Consider the following 22,882-nt stretch of genomic DNA (forward strand, 5'->3'; position numbering starts at 1 on the left):
TGTACAATTTTACACCCACTGATGTGGGTGTTTTGCACGGTTACTATAACTCTTGTGCATTTATGCACAATTTTACATCCACTGATGTGAGTTTTTTTTTTTTAATTATTATTATTATTATCAAAATGTGTAAAATACCTTACTTTCTCTATTTTGCAAGATTATGCAACCATTGATGTGGTTGCTCTTAATGAGGATTTTTGGCTCAAGTCAGCCTATTAGCTAGCCAGTAGGAACTCTAGATTTAGTTCTACCTTTGAAGGGTGTAAATGGGTTTATTAGAAATCTAATTCCACTCCTAGAATTAAAATTTTTTTTTCTCATAACATTTTTGTTAGAGAAGTTTTGCCTTCCAGAGATTGGCTATACCTACCCCCTAGTTTGTGGAGTGTTCTTTTCCTTGAGTCTATATCTTCTTTGAGAGTGTTGCGAGGCAAATAGGGTTGTAAACAAGCCGAGTTTTTTGAGTGTTGAATGTTCAACCTCAACTCGACAACAAAAATAAAATGTTCATGCTCAACTCGAGCTTGAACTAACCAAAACGGGTGTAAATGGGTTTGGAGGACATTCCATTTCCTACATTCAACAAGCTTAGACCAACAACGCAACAACTATAGTTGACGAAGTGACACTCAAAAAGGATATATTTTTTCTTTGTTGGATTCTTTTGGGTTCTTTAGTTAACGATTATTATTATTATTATTATTTATTACTCGATAATTTGGGCCTGATTAAGAAAAAGCCACAATAAACCCATTCTTCTAGGGCCCATAATTACCAAAACGGACGAGAAGCCCAAAAGTAAATAACCAAATCAGAGTTTCTTATCCACTGACCGCCACTACAACATAAGCACCACGTATAAAAATACCCCACGTGAACATCACGAGCATTCACAAAACGGTAAAACCCCTCACCACCTCGCTCTCTCTCTCTCTTACCCAAACCCTAAATCTCATTCTTTCTGTTTCTCAGTGAAAAGCAATAGCTAATAGGTATGGCGAGGCAAGGTTCTATTGCGACGCAGCAGCCGCCGAAGCTACGATGGGGAGAGCTGGATGAGGACGACGGAGAGGACTTGGACTTTTTGCTGCCGCCACGGCAGGTGATCGGTCCCGACGAGAACGGGATCAAGAAGGTGATTGAGTACAAGTTCAACGACGATGGAAATAAGGTTAAGATCACAACCACCACTCGCACTCGTAAGCTCGCTAATGCTAGGCTTAGCAAGCGCGCCATCGAGCGCCGATCTTGGCCTAAGTTCGGCGACGCAGTACACGAGGACGTCGGAGCTAGGCTCACCATGGTCTCCACCGAGGAAATCCTCCTCGAGCGCCCTAGGGCTCCTGGTTCTCTCTCTCTCTCTCTCGCTCACTTTTTATTTATTTTTCTGTGATTTAAGGAATTAGGAATTGTTTGGGTGTGGATTTGGAATTGGTTTTTTTTTTTTTTTTTTTTTTTTTTGTATGCTGTGGTGTGTTTGGATTTTGTGCGCTAGGGTTTGTACGCTGTGAAATATATATACACGCACACATACTATTAGATTGTTATGGAATACGATTAGGATTTGTTTGTTTGTATAGAAAATAATCTGCAGAGAAATTCTGTATTTTTTTTTTTTTTTAAAATTATGGAAATTTGTGAGAGGATACTTGGGTTAAAAAAAAATAGGATTTACTTCATTTTTTAAAGAGAAGATTGCTAAATTTTGGTTTGCTTAAATTTGTGTTCTTGGAGAGAATAAGAGAGGAGCCAATTATTAAGCTATTAGGTTTCAAATGAAGATTGATTGGAATTTCGTGGTATTTGTTGTGATTTCCTAAATATGATTCTAATTAGTAAAAAATTTAGGTACAATTCCTTAGGTGCGGTACCTTATATTCCTCGATTAAATTCAACTATGTGGCTGCATTGACCAATGCAGTACAAAAGGTGCTGTCTTTGCCAAGAACAATTAAATTCAATCATGTGGTTCATTGGACAAAACAATCATATGGATGAATAATTGGGGAACCTAAGGTACAACAGCAATGGAATTGTACTTAAATCTTGTCATTTGAATTAATAATTCAGTTGTCTTGTGGGAAAAAAAGATATACTTGGTAAAGGTGGCTATTTAATTCAGTTGTCTTATTTATTGGTAAGTTTACACACACAGTGTTTGGGGGGGGGGGGGGGGGTTGCCATTTGAGCTACAGCTCATTTGCTCAACTGTTCACTTACCAATATCTGATATTGGTAAGAATTTACATGACATCCACTGAATGAAGCTGGAAAGTCTAATCTATTTATTGGCAATTGGTATCCCATAAATAACATAAGAAACCCTGATTCATAATTTTATAGAAGTGCTGGATTTGGCTGGTAACATTAAATCCTTTTGTGTTTTTTAGAATTTCCTAGATTTATGTTTGCTAAATGGAAAAGGGATGAAAGGGGTCAATTTAGGAAATGATCCAAATTTCACCATGGTTCATCAGTATGACATATACCATGAAATATACATTGAGCATTTCCATGTTTATTTTCCTCAATTTATTTCCTTGCTTTGTGTTTATAAGCAACTGCTTTGTCTTCATAAGCAAACTAAAAGGTAAGTTGTATTGCCTTTATGCACAACCAAATCGGTGAAAAAAATGATTGTCATAGTTGAGTTGGAGGAATGTATTAAAGTTGACCCTGAATGAATCTGCATCTGTAAAGTTGCTTGTTGTCATTTATTTTAATTTTGAAAACTTAGATTTTATACTACATCGGTGTAATTCTGAGTGCTGAATGCATTTTACTTAATGTTTGCATTCATCTATTGTTTCAATGACAAACCATAGAACTTGAGTGTATTAATAATTTCAATCAATATAAGCCTTTGGGTGTAATATTTACTCTTTTGCTCTAACCTGTTACACTTTTCTTCTTGTTTTTCTTTGTCATATATGTATATTTAAATGTTGGTCAAGGAATTAGGCAATGACATACAACTAGTGGCTTCTAGGGTTGTTTATTGTTACAAACTTGTAAAACCTGATTACTATTTACTAGAGATAAGTATCTTATGACTATTTATAAAAAAAAAGGAATCTCATGAGTACTTAGGGTTCAACATAACAAGGCTGGGAAGTAGAATTAGAAATCTAAGTGGCTTTTTTGATGATTATGAACTGTTGTTTTGAAAGCAAAACATTTAGTAACAATGAAATTTGATCAGAGTTCATTGTAAGAAACAGAAGAGAGAGGAAGAAGTATGTGATCTTGTCCCATTACTTGAAGGACCAGAAATTTCAACTAATTACTTAAGTATGTGCCTGTACTTATTGTTGTATATTTTGTTCTCAACCAGTCCCAAATCCGGAAAAAGGAGGAATTTGATAGCTTGATGGCTATGTGGCCAACTCTGATTAGTCTATTGAGGATTCATGGCCAACCCCAAAATTTGGGAATAAGGCTTGGTTGTTATTGTTACTTTGTATGCAAGTAATGATCTTCCTAGATGAAGCAAACTAATGTGGAGAGTATGTTCACTGGTGTCATTAAAGAGAATAGAAATGAACTGATTTTTTTTTTTTTTAAAAGGAGTGGGGGGTGAATTCTAGATTCTAATGTTTGGATGTTTTGGGGAATGGATGGAAAGGATCATGCGATTGCCTTCCACACTCATCTTTGTGTTCTGCCCAAAAGGGAGCAGAATGGAGATTTTCCCCCACTAGCATGCTCTTGAATTCTTGTATTTACCCATATTTATTTTGTTAAAATAAGGGAAGGGCCGAAGGGGGCTGGGGGAGGTTTAAACCCCAGTGTCCAGGCACCACAATAGGTGTTGGAATTTCTAGGGTATCCCTCAAATCCCTTGTATATACCCTTGATTAATAGAAGGCACAACTAAACATGCTGGTACCAAAGACAGAAAGAAATCAGGGATTTTTTGAGCAGGCTACAGTACTTCAGCAGGTGAGGAGGGAAATTATAGGAAAATTATAGGTTTCTTTCCTCTCCATTTATCCTTAACATACAAATGTAGGAAACATAAATCCTTTTACTTTGTTATTCCTTCCATTCCCTCTTCACACATCCAAATAATTTGAGTGTTCAAACTTTAAGCAAGGTAGATCTTGACACCATTAGACCCATGTAGTTGTTCACATGAAAGCCCTAAATTTACCAAAACTGTATATTTCACTCCAACATTAATAACTAAACTACTGTTGGATGACTGTGTCATACAAGGTTTATATCTTTTGCAAGTCATTGATGGGCAATGGACATTAAGCTATTTGACTTAATTCTAAATATGGGTGCTGAAAGTTGGGTATTTCAAATTTAATGTCTACAAGATGTTTGAATTTTAATGGGTCTAGTTTATGGAATTCGTTAAGATTTTGATAAACCATTGCATTTAATTGGATATGGCTCACTTCTTGAATACTTGTCCTTTAGCATGCCCAATAACCTTGCTAGAGATTCCTCTAATAATGGTGCCATTAGTCTGCAAAGTGTGCATAAGAAAATTAATCAGGGATTTCACTAGCAGACTATGTATGGCTAATATATTTTGAAAAAGGAAATTTGTTTTGTGTCACATGTATGCTTCATAATGTGTAAACTACTTTTGATGTGGGTACGAATAAGTATATTGTGTCTCTAGCAGTCCAATGACCGCAAGTTTATTTTCACATGAATTTATTACTCCTTTTGATATTAAAATTATTCTTTGGCTTAGTTACTTTTAACCTTTCTTAGAGCACTCACAGCAGTGGTGCTATATAGGTATAATGCTATGTTTTAGCTCTCAAACACTGAAAAACCATCACGCAGCAGTGGAGCTAAATCTAAAAGATTTAGCTCTTCAGCTACAGTGCACTGTAGCTCTTTAGATGTGCACTGTAGCTCAAAGCTAAAAAAAAAAAAAAAAATTTATTACACTCTCTCTCCTCTCTCACTAAAATAATCCTTTCCTTTTCTCTCTTTCTCTCTCTCTCTCCGGCTTCTCTTCTTTCTTCCTCAAATTTTTTTTTCTCTCTAGCTCGCCGGCCTCCCTCATCTCCCATGCCATCTCTCGATTCTCTTTGTTGTGATTGAGTTTGTTTGTTTGTGTTTTTTTTTTTTTTTAATGTGTTTTCATATGGGTTTGGTTGTGGTGGTGGAATGATGTTTGATTTTTTTTTTTCTTCTGTGGGTTTGATGGTTGTGGTGGTGGCGATGGTGGTTGTTGTGGCTATGGTTTGGTGGTATGGTGTTTGATTTTTTTTTTCCTGTGGGTTTGGTGGCTGTGATGGTGGATTGGTGACTGTGATGGTGGTTTGATTTTTTATTTTGTTTGTGGGTTTGGTTGTGTCTGGTGGTGGTGGTAGTGGTGGTTGTGGGTGTGGTTGTGGCTGTGGCTGATGGTAGAGGTGGTTGTGGGTGGTGCTGGGTTGTTTTTTTGGGTAGTGGGATATATTATTTTATTGCGTTGATAGTTAAAATAGATCCACTGCCGTAGCATGTGTGTAGGTATAATAGATAAAGTAACTTTTGGTGGAGCTAAAAAGCTAAATTTTTAGCTCCACTGCTGTGGATGCTCTTAATTCCTCACTCTTTAAGTTTTGTTATTGCTATTGATATTTTGTTTTGAACATTGTAATTATTTGACCACAAGTAGATGGATGAGGGCTTTGTCAATGCTATTAACATCTTTGAAACTGTGAACAGGTAGCAAAGCAGAAGAACCAAAGGCTGGAGGAGACCCCTTGGCTCAGCTTGGGAAAGGAGGTGCTGTCCTCATGGTTTGCAGGACATGTGGTAAGAAAGGTGACCACTGGACTTCAAGGTGCCCTTACAAGGATCTTGCTGCACCACCTGAGGGATTCATTGATAAGCCTGCCTCATCAGAAGCCGCGACGACTGCTACTGGAGCAACCAAGGGAACATATGTTCCTCCAGGCCTGAGAGCAGGGGCAGGGGCAGAAAGAACCGGATCTGATATGAGACGCAGAAATGATGAAAACTCTGTTAGGGTCACCAATCTATCAGAGGACACACGGGAGCCCGACTTGCTAGAGCTCTTCAGGCCGTTTGGTGCCGTAAGCCGGGTTTATGTTGCTGTTGATCAAAAGACTGGCATGAGTAGAGGATTTGGTTTTGTTAACTTCGTGAACAGAGAGGATGCTCAGAGAGCCATCAACAAACTCAATGGGTACGGTTACGACAATTTAATCCTTAGAGTTGAATGGGCCACACCAAGAGCCAACTAGACCATGTGCGTGCAGCACTCTCTCTCATCAGCTAAGGAGTATAATATTACCTGGCCTGTGAGACTTTTGGCAGGATATTAGTCTTTTTCCAAATCTCTGTTCAGTTGTTCTATGTTGAATCCGCTTGCTCGAGATTTCTTGCGCCTTTTGGTATTTCATTTTCATATATATGATAAATGATGAGCTATTTAAAAATTTACATTACCGGTGGCTGTTTTTATTACAGTTGTTTCTTTGATGATATAAGATAAGCATTTTGTTGGAAGGTCCTGAAGGTTGAATGCTAAATTTTGACTTTAAAAAAAAAAAAAAAAGTATGCCATGCTATAAAAGGTCCATATAGATCTTAGTTCTGTAGTCATTAGTTTTTACCAAAAGGGGTGACATTCTTAAGAAATATGGTTGATGATAATTGACATGCCTTTACCCTCTTGAACATTTGATTTTATATTCTCTATTCAAGCAGAGCAACAACAGGGGCTAGCTAGTAGCCACAAATGGAAATAAATAGAAGAGTTGTGTGCTCAACTTGTACAAAAATTATGCATTTTGCAGTTCATGACTTCGTTCGGGGATTGTTTGTTTGGTTGGCATTCTCTGTCGATCTCTTTAGTTCATAATCTTATTAGCAGCCCCTCCAAAACTTCAAAAAAAAAAAAAAAATTCTTGGTGTCATTTGCGCGCATATATTTTGCCAGCCAACCGTCTATTTGGGAGGACTTCTAGACAATAAAAAGAGAACACATTCACTCAAAAAGGTTGGATTCCTGACAGTGCATTGGTTGGTTGCCTGCGAGAGCATTAGGCTCAATGCACTATTTAAGTTGAATTTGGTCAAAAAAAAATCCCACTTTTGTTACTTTAGCTACTGTTTATGGACAATTACATTGGCGGAAATGCCACTGTAGCACCTTTAGGGGAAATATATGAAAATCTAAGGCTGTTTCGAAAATAAGTAGCAATCTACCATTTTTTTGATACTTGAGTTCATGAACTCGAGTTCTCAATGGTACTCGAGTTCATGGAACTCGAATTTCATCAAAAAAATTTTGGCTACTTTGAAGGTTATTTTTTCAAAGAACTCAATTTCATGAAACTCGAGTATCAAAAAAGTGGTAAATCTCTACATATTTCCGAAACAGTGATATATTCATATATATTTTCATGAACAGAGGTAGAAAGCCATTTTGGCCCAATTACATTAGTCTCAATACTCTACAAATATTCTATTTAAATAGTCACAATGAGAGGGATGTGAGAAAAAGAATAATTTATTTTTTAAAATTTTATGTATTGAGTGAACAGTGCTTGATTAGTGTATCGAACCCACTGTTATTTTTTACAATTTATTGGGAATGCCCGAGACTTTTGAAGAGCCTGAGCCTGAGCAATGCTCTAACGAGGAACCATGATCTTGTACAAAAAAGAATGAGACCCTTTATTTTAGTTGGTGACAGACTCTTTATGAATTATGATACTCTATTTTTTTTTATTTTTTTATTTTGATAGGTGTGAATTATGATATCAGCTCAATTCTTCTCAGCAAAAAAGAAAAAAAAAAAAAGAAAGATATCCGCTCAATTCAAACTAATGGGACTTCAAATATTTCTCGCTAACCCATGCTTATTTTCTATATTATTAATAACATGATTCACTTATTGGGTTTTAACATTTTGTGTACTAAAATATTCTTCCACAAAGTCTTTAATTCTCTAAAATACTCTTATCTTTTATTTAAATAGTTTTAAATTAAAAAACACAAACTGATTAAAAGAGTAATTTACTATTTCTAAGTTTTAGGCTAATCCATGATTTTGGAAAAAGGGAAATCATCTGATCCCTTGTAAGTTGTTTAGGGACAAGTGTACACATAGGAGTTAATCCTAGGTCAACTTGGATAAGCAATGCATCATTGGTTTGGGCCATGTCTGGGACTTCCATATCAAAGGCATGATTTTGAAGCCTATAAGCAAGCTAATAATGGAGTGTAGCTGCATGAGTGTCTTGTATCTGAGAAGCTCCTGTGATTTGAACTTGAACTTTGAGGGCATCACAAAGGTGGGGGTCTACGAAGGAAAAGATCAAAAGGAAATTTGGAGGTATCAATATCTGCAGAAGATGTGGTGGCTATAGTGATTTCCAGAAGAAAGAATTGCTTTCACAAACCTAACAGTACAATAGTACCAACTCTGGGCTAATGAGTCCACAAGGTGACTATGGAAAACTAGATTCTTTGGTTCATTAGAAATAGACTCCTTAGTGTTACTTGGTTATATAGTCCAGTGTTCTGATTAGGGCCAGCCCAAGGCCTAGGCCTAAGGCCCCACCAAAAAAAAAAATTTCCGTTAGGGAAAAATGCCTCACTTCTCATGATTAAAGACCCAAATTTTTATAAAATTATATATATTCTTTAAAGATTGTACATTTTTTTTTTTTTAATATTAGGGATGTTAAGGATACTACAAATGTAACGTCCTATCAGTTAAAAAAAAAAAAAAAAAAATCTACAGGTACTTTGAGATGTCTTTCTTATGCTTTGGACCTTTTTGGATTTGGGGCATGACAACAAATTTTACTATTGACTTACAAATTATCATGTAATCACAAAAAGTGATATAAACATTCATTAGTTAAATTGATGAAGTTCATCAATGAGAGTCAATGTCACATTATATTTTGAACTTTTTATAGTGCTTTAAATTAGCAAATTTTTCTTTTTCATTTCTATTAAGACTCTCAAAGTACGAGACCAATAGAACCTTAACCCAATTGAAACCCTAAAATGTTTCAAAAAGATGTTGCAAATGTGTTAAATCATCAATTATAAATTAATCTCTCCTAATAGTTTGAGACTTTAAAAACAAGATATAAAAATTAAAAAAAAAAATTAGATTACAACTTTACTTAACTATGCATTGTCATATATACAAAATAAAGTATCTTTTTTAATCAAAATATATTTTTATTTATTTTTATTAATATATATAGTTCAAATATGATATTTGATTCTCTATATATGAAACAAACATTAGTTTAGTTGATATTATTTATCAAATTAACCTTGATTTGATTAGTATTAAATAATTTTGTTTAATTAATATTTATATATTAAAGGCCCCCATAAGTTTTCACCTTAGGTCCCAAATTATGTTGTGTCATTCCTAATTCTGATGTGATTAGTACAGAGGATCCACGTATTGTAAATTACCGAGCATACTAATCAGGATAATAATCAAAATATACTAATTAAAATATTAAAAATAGTATTATGTCAAGTACATGTAATAAATTTAGTAACTAATAAAAAAAATATAAAAGAATATTATTGTACGCACAAAGCAAAGGTAACGTGCACAGTATATTATGTTATTATGGCAAGGAAAAAGGAAGTGGTTGTTGATATTGCGTTTTCCTGTATTTTTTTTTGCCAATGATTTGAATCATTTGATGTTATCCTCCGAATCCGAATCTTTTATTAATGTCCGTTTTGCTTCCTTTCCGTGCTGACGTCCTCGCTGTAATGATGGATCCACTGGGAGTACTATATAAGTATATATATAATTATATATCGCTGTTGATGGTTTTCTGTTGATGGTTTTATAATTGCAATCTGATGTGCTTTATCATTTTTTTATCCAACTCTTTTAAAATGACAGGCTTTATTTGGTGAAAAGTTATTTAATTAATATTTAATATGTTGTGATAAAGTATATGATCCTAAATTTATTTTTTTAACCAGTTGTAATAAAGAATTTATCCTAATAAACTTATTTTTTGTAAGGATATCAGTATCAAGAAATGCTACTCTATTCTATTTTATCATCTTCAGCATCCCAAAACTCTATTTTTATTAAAATATTATTTTTTTAATATTTATTTATTATTTCTTTCCAACCGTCACTTTTTTTTCAGACTGTGGCATGCCAACAGTATTTTTTTTCCTCTCTTTCTCCCTCAACCTCTAGCACTGGTTCAACACACAAAGCCACACACACAAACCCATGATACACCAATCAACCTATCCAAACCCATCATCATACACACACACAAAAACACAAACTATCAAACTATCAACAGAGCCACACACACACACAAACCATCAAACCAGTTGGAGCCAACAATGGCCATCACACCCACCACCCAAGCCACCAATCAACAAACCCAAGCTACTGATCAGAAACCCACGCTGCTGATTTGAAACCTAGCCGATTTGAAACCCACTGGAGCAAACCCATTAAAAAAAAATTATCACCGGAGCCACCATCGGAGCTATCGATGATCAACCTAACCGATCAATAGATCCACCGTTTCAAACCCATTATCAACCAATCCCAACCCACCGATCCAAACCCAGTTCACTGATCCACGATGAGAGATGAGAGAAAGGCCGTGTGAAGCTTCAGCGATGGAGATGGGTGAGGGTGAATCGGTTGAGATGGGTGAGGGTGAATGGGTAAGGGTGAATCGGGTGAGAAATTTTGGAGATGGGTGAGAAATTTCGGAGATGGCGATGAAGCTTCAGAGGTGAGAGAGCAAATGGAGAAATAGAGAAGGAAGAGAGAGAAAAGAATAGAAATAATGGGTTGATGAGAGAGAAATTTTGAGGGAAAACATCATAAAAAATATATATATATATATTTTTCTTTTTTACAATACTGCTACAATGCAATTCTATGTTTAGAATTGCACTGTAGCAGTATTGCAAATTTAATTTGCAGTACTGTTGTTTACAATTCTCTAATGCAAGAGTTTTTGGAAGTGCAAATGCCAAATTCTCCTTACATTTGGCATTAACATTCTCCAATACTAATGCTCTTAACACATGGAAGGAAAATGGTCCTCGTTGAGTTGTGGTTGACAAATTGTCATGTCATCACACACAAAAGGACTTTTTTTTTTTTTTTTTTTTTTTTTTTTTTTTTTTTTTTTTTAATACAAAAGGACATGTTTTTGGCAAATTATATTTTAGATATTTTTTTAGAAACTCATTTTAGACATCATATCCTAAGGATACTTTCAAATTAAATGATATAATTTCAAATTAAATCTTAAATTTTAAGATGGTTACAAATTATATTTGACAGTCACTCATTAAAAAATTTAGGAGATGTTTTGTACATGCACTTAAAAATATGTGTTTTGTTGTTTGAAAACATATGTGGATATACGTATGAGTGAAAAAGTGTGTGAAAATATATGTAATGTTGTTTAAAAACTGAATACATGTGTTTAAATTGTCATACCAAACGAGGCCTTATATTTTATAGTTTCGTTAGTTTTAAATCAACTCAACTTCTAAAATTAGATGAATTTAAACCCTAAAATTTTCAAATTTGATTTCTATAGATTTGATTAGAGAGTTCAAATTGATACGATTTTAAATTTCAAGATTTGATTTGAAACTAATGAAACCATGTTGTGATAATCTTAAATATTAGGTCCAATTTGAAACCATCCTTAAAATTTATGGTTTAGAAGGTAATTTTCCCCTATCTCTCTCTAAAGTGGTGAAGAGGACAGTACGAAGCTTGGAGGCATATCCATCACAAGTATAAAGGTGCTGGTAGGCCAAAATATGATTGGCGAAAGGGAAATTCAAATAGTCTAAAAATATGTGGCCATGATAATTCATGTTCAATGGTAAGGTTAATCCTTAAAAATTGTGGATGCGTACGAAGTTAAAATTCGATGGACAGGTTCTTAAGGATCATGGGATTTCGTGATTTGCTACAGAGAGGCACGCCGTGCGTTAATCATGATTGCCTTTGCGATATTGCATGTCCAAAGCTAAAGGAAAAGTACACATGAACGTGCTCGCAAAAAGAAGAATCTTTTCAGATTAAAAAATAAAAAGTAGCCGACAAGCCTTGCGATTACTGGAGAAATTATCAGCTCTACCGACTGCTAAAGTGATCCTCTTAACTAATGAAATAATGACATATATAGAGATGTTGGAGTCAGTTTTATAATTAATACAAGAATTTTTTTAAAAAAATTACTATGTCATATTTGCATAAACAAAAAGCGTTTTATTGGATAGATTGACCAAAATGACAAAAATATGTTGGCTCCATAGTTGCTCAATTTCTTCTATCGATTAGGTCACTTGGAATTGTGTGTATTTGTTATTGGGTAATGGCAAAATTATTTTGTTTAAAATATTTTAAATGACTGAATTATTTGTTTTGGGTAAAATTAGTTAATTGATCTTAATTTTTTTTAGGCTTGTTAATTTTGTTTTAAATTTTAAATTTGTAATTTTTTTTTTTTAGAAATAATTATAACATGCTGCTAATCCTGCAGTTCGAATCTTTTCCCCCTAGACCCCCAAGTACTTTGTGCATGGAAAGATATCAATTCAGCTACAAGACCTTTGGCTTGTAAATTTTTATGGACTTTATAAAGATTAATGATATTATTAAAGAGGGGTTAAGTGTAATTTTATTGAACCAAATTACTAAAATTAGTGTACATATAAAATAATAAAATATGATAAATGCAACTAGTTTTTCTATTATCTACAGTAAATGTTAATGCCCAAATGGTTAATGGAGTAATGATATGGCATCTTTTTACGTGATGTAACATTTTTTTAATTAAAAAATTTTAAAAATTGAGTTATCTTGCTACCTGATTGAGTTCCTAACTGGTAATAACTAAAAATCAAATCCCCAAGCGCTCCTAATAATAGTTTTTTATTATCAGACTAAGACACTAATCAGTTTTTGCTGTAGGCGGGGGTTGAACCACAGATCTCTTATACAACTATCAGAGACTTTACCAGCTGAGCTAACTGGAACCTACAAAATTAGTTGTTGAATGCAGAGTAGTAGTTGACCAAATCCAAGGCACTGGAGGGCAACTCCAACATGGACAAATCAAGTTTAACGCTCGTATCAAAACCAAAGTGTGGGCTCAATGGGTGAGGCAAATAAACAACCGTTTAACTTCCCAATGAAAAAATGTCTTCAAATTTTTATAAATAGAGATATTCATGTACTAATAAAAATATTAATTAAGCTCCAAATATTCACCAATAAATAAAAAGTAGTTTTTTTTTGTCAAAGAAAAACCAATTAACGAAAAATCTTTTCATTGGATGTCGCAATGTCTATTTGCTTTTCTCAGTTTTAGAACTTAAAGTGTAAAACTAATTAATCCACACACACAAATACGAAAAAAACTCATCAATCTCCTATTAGTAAATAAATTTATACTCAAATTTTATTTAGAGATATCAAATATATAATTTTATTTAAAATTTTAATCATAATTTTTTAGTATTTGGTTGCTTCTCTCAATAAATAGTGTTTATTTTAATTGCATGGTCATTGAATAATACTATGGATTCGTTTTAATTTGTACTTTTGCATCTAAAAAATAGGTTTTAAATTAAAAAATACTAAATATTAAATAAATATTAAATTAATACTCCATTTAAAATAGTCACCATAGACCTAACAATACCTTGAGATGGCCATAAACCAAAAGTCTGGTAATATGATAATTAGTGGAATAGTAAAGCACACATGTCAAAATCTAAGCATGGTGATGTACTGATAAACACGCATGTTTGAACTAAACATGCTAATGTGATCAACACACATGTTCACAGGGATTAGAACATGGTCATGAAGCACCCTTTTATAAATAATTCTATAGACATTGGACTTCTTTTATTAACACTAGCTTATAACTCATGCATATGCATAGATACACTTAAAGATATACAATAAGATGCATAATATAATTCATATATATATATATAATTTAAATATTATTGATAATCATTTTTATATTTTGTTAACTCTTTAAAAAAATTTGTAAGGATATTATTAGATATAAAATGTAAATTATCCATGTTTAAAAAAAAAAAAAATTATTGTGAAGCATTTTTTTTAACGATTCATTTATTCTAAATTCTTTGATTTTTGTACTTAATAACTTATTTGGATGAATATTTATGATGTGTTCTCATATTTTATTCTAAAATTAAGAAATAAAACTCTTTAAGAATAAATAATTTAGAACACATGATGCAAAATTGAAACTATAATTTAAAATTCTAATTTGAGTTTCTCTCAATTTCACTTATTATTATTATTATAGATAGATTTGAGATAGCTTGTGAATTGTAAGGTTTTTTTTTTTTTTTTTTTTTTTTTTTTTTTTTTTAATTTTTTAAAAAAACGAAAGCCCGCGACTTAGGGGCTTAGTTAAAGTGAAGGGTGGTTTTTGAAAACTTTAAGGTTGATAAATAAGATTTACTCCCTCCGTCCCACTTTGTTTGTCCTGTTTGAAAAGTCAAACATTTTAAGGGAACATCATTTATTATCTTGTCTGCCTTATAAAAATATATAAGTTTACAAAACTACCCTTAAATAAATTTATTAGCTTTTTTTAAAAAGAGTTATTCTTAATGAGGCTTAGGGTTATAATAGGAACATTAGTAAACTAATAGTTTTTATTTTTAGAAACAGGACAATATTTTGGGACATCCTAAAATGGAATAGAGGACAAACAAAGTGGGACGGAGGGAGTAATAAAGGGAGGTAGTGCCTTACTGTAGTAGTATGATATTTTTAAGTAGCCTAGGCCCTAGTAGCCAATAGGATTAGCGGGCTCAACTCTCTTAAGTAAAATGAGTGAGTATGAGTTTCAAAAAAAAAAAAAAAAAAGAGTGGGTATGGTAAAAACGGGTCTACTTTTAAATAAGAAAAATGTTATATTTATAATATTTTCTCAACACTTCACAACACTATACATTAAATCTTAAATAATAGGTTGTTGCTTGTTATTACTAATAGGCAAGAAAGTAATTTGGCTAATTTCAATAGTGAATTTAGATTAAAACCAACAACCTACTACTTAATTTACTATCTAGAATTTGTTGTAAAAATATTGTAAATGTAACAATTTTATTTAAAATTACAAAAATAATAAATTGTTTTTTTAGTGCTAAAAGCCTAAAAACGAGAGATGCATCTACATTAATTACCTATGACCTTCGCCTACCTAATAATTTATTGGGTTAGCCGGATTAATTTATTAGAGTTTCTTTCCTTATCTACACTTCACCTTCTCTCTCTCTCTCTCTCTCTCTCTCTCTCTCTCTCTCTCTCTCTCTCTCTCTCTCTCTATATATATATATATATATATATATGGATTGGGTTCAAGTTACACTTGATGTAACTCTAAGCAATGTTACACCAATCAATATTTTTTAATTGGACATGAATTTTGACTAATTGACCGTTGGATTACATTATCTTTATATATTATCCATGCTTGCAAAATTTCAAGGTGATCAAAGATCAATAGTCATGTCATCTATCACTTTTATAAATTTGAGTTTTTGTAGTTTAAAATAATGTATAAAAGATTAGTTTAAGGATTTAATAGTAAATAACATCTGATTGGTATGAAATTTGGCATGCATGTTTAGAACATATAGAACATGTAATTTAATGATGAAATTTTCAAAATATAAATTCATTAACAAGTTATTGAGTGATGTAACATTGCTTAGAGTTATAGCAGGTTTAACTTGAATCCAACCCCCATATATATAAGTAATAGCAAGTGAAATGGGAACGCAATATGAGATTTATAAGTAATGGCAAGAACTAAGGGCTGAAAAGGTCCAAGTGAAAGAAGAGAAATGAAAAAGCCCAATGGGCCAATACAGTAGAAAGCAACAACAGGCAAACCCTCGGGCCCAAGAAGCGGCAAAAGTGGGGCAGGCCTAATGAGCTTGTGTCATTATCCATAAAAGATGAGCACGGGCAGAGAGTATACAAGAGTAGAATGGGGAAAAGTTAAGCAGTAGCGGCAGAAACAACGTGGGAAAGAAAGAAAACAAAAACAGGTAGTAATGGAACAACCACGCTATGTCCAGAGCACCATCAACCTACACCCAGCCAATGCAAGGGAGGTGGGCCCATGGTCAAAGGATTTGCAGAGGGTGTGGTTGGTGGAGGGGGGGAAAGGGCCTATTCTCGGTATCCAGTCAGGGCCTCTTTTGGGAGATACTTTGCTAAGATGTCATCTTTGCCCAAAATAGGTTGTAAATGGCTGGGACAACTTAATGCATGCCAAAGGGGTAAGTGGAGAGACCCAAAGCCTTATCCATTCGAGCAAGGAGGGAAAGGCTCACGGCAAAACCAAATGAATTAGGATCTATTGTGAGATGGGTAGTGGAAGAGAGAGAATGCATTGAGCATGACTAGATGTAGTGGTGACCGAAAAACCAATAGGATAATGGATAGCCCTGAAGAGGTTTTCATAGCAGACAAAAATGGTTGATGAGCCATGGGGGTAAAATAGAGAAATCCCATAGGCTTGAACCAATGTAAATATGAATAGTAGCCATAAATGGAAAGGGATAGCAACTAAGGCAAGAAACAGAGAGAAATAACAAAGAAAAAAAATAAAGAGTGAAGTAGAAAGAAAAAAGAGTAGACATGGTAGAAAGGCATGCATTAATAGACTATATTTTCCTTCCCTTTTATAGTAAACCCACTCTTTGAAATCCCAAAAATAGCAACAAATAGCCATCTAGGCCCATCCCCTATAATGCATAATGTTGATGGCTTAGCCTAATAATAAGATTGTCCAAGCTGGGGTACAGGTTCTTTTTGGTCTGCTTTTTATGGAAAGGCTTATCATTTTACATTCTACTATATCACTTTATATTCTACTGCATTGTTTTTATATTCTATTGTCTCATTTAATATTTTTCTTTATTGATAGTGTTAAATGCTCCCAGATTACTTCTCTCCGCTATAACTTGTCTTTCTGCCATAAGGCATTCACTTTAAGCTTATGAATATGTACTGACATTCATGAATTGATACATATTCGTACTTGTTAATATATGTTGTCTTTATTCTTGGTATCCTAGGCTTGTGCAAAGACTGGCCCTTTAGCAAGGTTCTACTAGAATAGTGGGCTAGACTCGACTCTTCGACCCACAGCAAAACAGGCCTTAGCTCAGTAGAATAGGCTTAGCCTAACAGCACAAAAAGGCCCTCACAATATACAAGATAGAAATTTTACTCTAATCCAAGTGTATATGTGTATAAAGCTCTCATCTCGAGACTTGAACCCAGGCTCTTTCCCCCCCATCCCACAAGAACTTTGTACTTGTGGAGTGACTATCATGTCAAGGGTGCGTGGTGGTAAAATTAGGATCTTTAAATTTGGTAAGACAACAAAATATGACTTCAACCACTTTAATGGCACAAATTAGGATATTGAATTTTGGTAGGATAATAATACTTGGCTTATATTTTTCTCCACTTTTATTCTAGACTAATGATCCGTTTTGTTGAAAGTGTGGAAAAGTAGAAGGATAGAAATAGAGAAGAGATAAAAAAAAAGAAAAAAAAAAAAAAAAAAAAAAAAAGAAAAGAAAAAAAAATAAAAAATAGAAGAGATTTTAATTTTCCTCATTTGTATTTGGTTGAGGGTGGAAAAGTGGAGAGATGAAAAAAATAAGTTTGTATAAATTTACTTATTTGCCCTTATTAAAAAATGATACCCAATTAATACAAAAAAATTGGTAAACAATTAAAAAAAATAAAAAGAGACAATCACCTAAATTTATTAAAAAATAAAAAACATGTCCAAAAAAAAAAGTTTTAAAAAATCACGTCTAGTTAAACCCAAAAAAAAGAAAAAAAGAAAAAAAAAGAAGAAAATAAGAAGAGCAAAACCTGTATCACTCCAAAAAAAAAATAATAATAATAAAAAAGCAACTAGCAAGTCCACACCCAAGAAAAAAAAAAAAAAAAAAAAAAAAAAAAGGTAGTTCGGTCATTGATGCAATTATTCCTCTCCTCTCTATTTTCTCTCCAAATTAGGGAGACAGAATTTTAGTGGATTAGGGGAGAAAACAATTAAGCTCCACCAATTTTCCATCCTCCCATTTTCTCCAACCAAAAACTTCAATTCTCTCAACTTTTCTCTCCCTTATTTTCTATCCTCCATGTTTAATCTCCAATTAAACAGTGTTGATGCACATTTTTGACAAAAATGGTCCAATGGCAAAAGAAACCTAACAATAAGAAAAAGATAGAAAAAAAGAATAGTAAAATAAAGATCATTGGGCCAGAATGGTAGGAATAATAGTCAACAGGCCCACTAAGATAATAAGTGGCTTGAGAGAAAGCAAACGGATCGAGGAAGCCCCAAGGAATGAAGTAGTAGACTCATGGGAATTGTAAAAGATGGAAAGAAAGTAAAAATAGGCCGGGGAAGCCCAAAGAAAGGAATTAGTAAATGGGATTGGCTTAAAGGCCAATAAGCCCAAAGGTAAAGATGTAGTAATTGGGTCAGGGAACCCCAAAGAATTTAGCAAAAGCCCATAGAAATGAAAGAGGTAGAAAATGATGAAATGGGCCAAGAATGCCTAAAGAAAGAAATGGGCCGAGGAAGCCCAAGGTATAGAATGGATTGACCTAGCAGGAATGCTAGGTAGTAAAGACCAAAAGAAGGAATAAGGTAAGAAATTGACATGGCAGGTGCTTCAACCCTTAAGCCCAGAGGTAATAACAAGGCAAAAAGATAAGTGATATCACAGCAGGAGTAGTACAATGACATGACAGGAGCACCAGTCAGCCCACAGACTCAGGATGAAAAGGGACATGGGCCAAGTTAAAGAAGAGAAAGCTCAAACCCAAGCAATGCCCAGCCCGAAGAAGGGATGAGATGCAAAGAATAAAAATCCAATGATTCATTCACGCCATAAAAGCTAAACGAGCACCAAAGCATGTAGTAGAATCATACAAACCTGGAGGCAATGGCAAACGTGTGAGAGCCAGAAAAGCAACAGACTCATATGGAAGTGGAGCGTGCACACTAGGCTCAAGCACCACCTACCTGTACCCAGCTAATACAAGAGAGGTGGGCCACAGGTCAGAGGTATGAGAGGGTGTGGTCTGGTTGTGGGGAGAAGAGGGAGCCTATTTTAGGGTTCTTGCTCAGAATCTTTTAGGGAAAATGTTCTACTAGGATGACATTTCATCCAAAAGAGGTAAATATAAGCTGGAATTACTAGATGTATGCTATAGAGGTTGGTAAGGGAGAGGTTTAACCTTTATTTGGATGGGAGTGTCAAGGGGAGTAAGAGACAAAACAAAACCACTTTTGTCTGGGGATGAGGCGTGGCACAGCTAATATAGTGTAGTGGTGGTGGTTAGGTAGCTGGCAAACCAGTGGGCAGTCTTGGAAGGACACCCACAAAAGGCCAAAAGTAGTTGAGGGGTAAAAATGACAAATCTTGTCATGACAAGCAATATAAAAGGCCACAGACGTGTAGAATGGAAAGGAGGAGGAAAAAAGGAAGAGAAAAATGGTAAACAAGAGATATAGAAAAACAGAGAGAAAGAAAGAAAGAAAATAGAGCAAAACAAAAAAATAAATGAAGAATATAGAAAACCCAAAGTAATGGAAAAGTATGAGTGATAGGAGTAAAAGCATGTATTAGTAGGCTACCCACTTCTCTCCCTCTCAATAGCCCACCCTCTAATGAATCAAGAATCCAAGATTAAGCCATCTAGGTTCTTTTTCCAAAGTGTGTAACTTCTACGGTAGGATTCCCCTCTGAGGTTACCCATATTGGAGATTAGTTCCCTTTTGAACTTGAAACTGCTAAAGAGCCAAGCCCATTCTTTTAGCAGACTAATCTTCTTTTTCTCTTGTCTTGGTTGATTAATGACTAAATTGACATCTTGCTATTAATCTTTATTGGTTGTAGTCACGTTGTGATATCTTTCTTCGTGAAGCAGTTCACGTATTATTATTCTTAGTAGAAGATGTTTTAGTTAAGAATATTTTAGTTATCTTGCTGCATTGTTTTTCCTGCTATAACATTTTGTAACAATTTTTCTTGCCATGAGCACATAACATTCTCAAGACTCTTGCTAGGGTGCGTCAGCACAAGAAGGGCTCAACTTGCGCACAAGCTGGTCTAAGGTGTGTTTCAGTTAGGCCAGTCCCGACTCTCCTACCCCAGATCACAAGGTCGTGGTGCTGCAGGAGTAATCTAGCCTAAGACACAAAAAAGGCCCACCACAAACGGACCCTAAAGTACACTTTTAACCTTTAGAGTTTGTGGTTGAATTCACTTTGCCCCTTTACATTTCAAAGTTTTCATTTTAGCCCTTCATGTTTGACTCTATTTTCATATTGACACTATAGATTATTAAATGTCCCATTAAGAGTCTTTCGTTTATTTATTCACTAAATAAGCGTATCCCTTATCAAGTTGAGTTTGATTTTTGGCTGGATTTCATTAAGTCCATTATTTCTTCATAAGTCTAACCAAGGTGATTTATAATGTATCAAACATAATGTTTTAACAATTGTTGAGAGACCAAAAGCCTTATAACTAAAAAACATTGTATGTTATCCTTTATTAGGAGAACATGAGTTAGAATCCCCCTCTCTCAAGGTTGGCTCCATATAGTTTGAGGTCAAAAGTGAGAAATTTAAGTGTGTTTGATGAATTGAATACATAACTTGATGAATTAACTAACCAAATCAAGATTAATTTCATATAGAGAATTAAATTTCATAATTCAAGTATAAAATTTAACAAAAAGAAAAGAAAATTTATGACTTAAAAAGAAAAGGAGGTTTACTTTATCTTGGATATAAGGTGATGTGGGGTTAAGTAAAGTTGTAATCTAATTTTCAATTTTGATTTTGGTGTTAAGCGAGAGAGTGAGATTGTTCGGTGTATAGCCATGTAGGGGATAAGGTGCTTGATGTGGACAATTAACTTTGTAGAAGTAGGATTTTTTATTTTTAGTTTCAAGTTGACAAGTAAATTAATTATCATTGATGATTCAACACACTTATAATAATTGTTTTAAAAATAATAATTTTTGGGGGTGGGAGCCCAAAAAGAAGGAACCATCAATAGGATCCATCCGAGGTATACTAGGGCCCAACTGTTCATCAAATCAAGCCCAGCCAAATCAGGATAACCAAGGTGCTAGGTGGATCAATGAATCGGGGTGGGCAATCTGCCTGAGGAGGCTGAGGAGCAAATACTTCTCGAGAGTAGAGAGACAAACCTAAAGGGCTATGAAATTGGAAACTAAAGAGGATCGTTATGACGTACGAATAAGAGTGGGAGGAAATATCCAGGGAAAGCATCCATCACCTCCATATTCAATGTACTGCACCAATTCAGACTACTGCATTAATGATAGAATGAACCCTGAACAGTACCCCCATAGCTTGCAGCCTATTCTACCACCACTAGTAAGGTAGTGATGGGACAAGTATCCAAGGAAAGATCAATAGTACTCCAAGTGGAAGGCTGGGATGCAATCCCTATAAATAGGAAGTAAGGTCCTCCTTGAAAGGGGGATTGGAAGAAGTTCAAAGAGAGAGAAATAGAGAGATAGAGAGAGAAAGTGACTAGTGCAATATCGAGAAGTGTATGTTTAAGAACAATTGCTTCCTCGGGCTAAGGAATGACTCAAATAAGAATCTCTCTTTTCCTGCTATAATTTTGTACATGTATTGTCATTCTCATTAACTCCTTCCCCTTAATTATAGAACCATAGCACTTAGGAATCAAGTGTTGGCCTTAGCTACCCACTTTTATAAATTAGTTGTATTGACCCTCCATCTCAGCCCAATCTTAGTGGGTGGGGCCTGGTTCTAAGGATTTGCCCCCTATAATAATAATTTAAGGTTTTAATTGGGTTGGAGTTTCCATTGGTCTAATATTTTGGAAACTTTGTTAGATATGAGAAAAATAGGCTATAACCCTTAAAAAAAGAAACACTTATTATGATAAAAGTTGGACATCTATCTATCTATATATATATATTAACAGGAAAAACTTAGAGAAAGTTTAATTAGAATTTGAAATTAGAATCCAATTTTGTGCCAGGTATTTAAATTTATGTGGGGACCACAAAATAATTATCTACTTAAGTTTGTGCCATATGTCCACTTAAGTTTTTAAATTTTTGTGCTAAATGAGTTAATGAGTACAAAATATTGAGAATATAATATTAATGAACTAAAAAAAAAAAAAAAAACTAATCACATATATTCAATAAAAATCACCACTTAACAAAGATCACCACATGTTCTATATTATTAAAAATTAGAAAAAAAAATGATCATAAGTAGTATTAAATTTAGGTAAGAATTTTAATATGTGACTAATTACATTTACTTTTTTTTTAAAAAAATTACTACTTATTTAGATTTTTATGATAAAATTGTGTTTAATTTTAAATGTATCGATATGTACGCATGTGTTGCATGCTATTTCTTAAAAAATAATTTGACTAATAATTTATATTTTTATAATAAAAATTGTGTTTAATTTTATATGCATCCATGCATTTGGGCCAATGCATGACTTTGTTACATGCTAGTTTCTATAAAGGGAGTAATGACTTTGTATGAAGGGGGTAAAAATAAAAATTGTGTTACATGCTAGTGTGTATAAAGGGGGTAATGACTTTGTATAGGGAACATAGACCTTAGGCCAAGGCCTTGGGCCAACTATACTTCCCCTAATGTTGGAACCATGGAATCAGGGATGGAGGGAGACTTGGACAAGGGGGGCAATGGCCTCCCCTAATTTTTTTTTTATAAAAAATATTAATATATACATAGGT

The 22,882-nt window shown here is 34.0% G+C and overlaps 1 protein-coding gene across 1 annotated transcript; it reads left to right on the forward strand.

Moving 5' to 3' along the window:
• The first annotated feature begins 886 nt into the window (after positions 1-886).
• LOC126728628 (uncharacterized) lies at positions 887-6,492 on the forward strand. Its single transcript, XM_050434425.1, has 2 exons — positions 887-1,349; positions 5,686-6,492. Exons 1-2 carry the CDS (start codon positions 998-1,000, stop codon positions 6,225-6,227), a joined length of 894 nt encoding a protein of 297 aa, XP_050290382.1. The 5' UTR covers positions 887-997; the 3' UTR covers positions 6,228-6,492.
• The last annotated feature ends 16,390 nt before the right edge of the window (positions 6,493-22,882 follow it).

This window comes from Quercus robur, chromosome 1 (genome assembly GCF_932294415.1).
Source record: "Quercus robur chromosome 1, dhQueRobu3.1, whole genome shotgun sequence".
In the NCBI taxonomy this organism is placed as follows: domain Eukaryota; kingdom Viridiplantae; phylum Streptophyta; class Magnoliopsida; order Fagales; family Fagaceae; genus Quercus; species Quercus robur.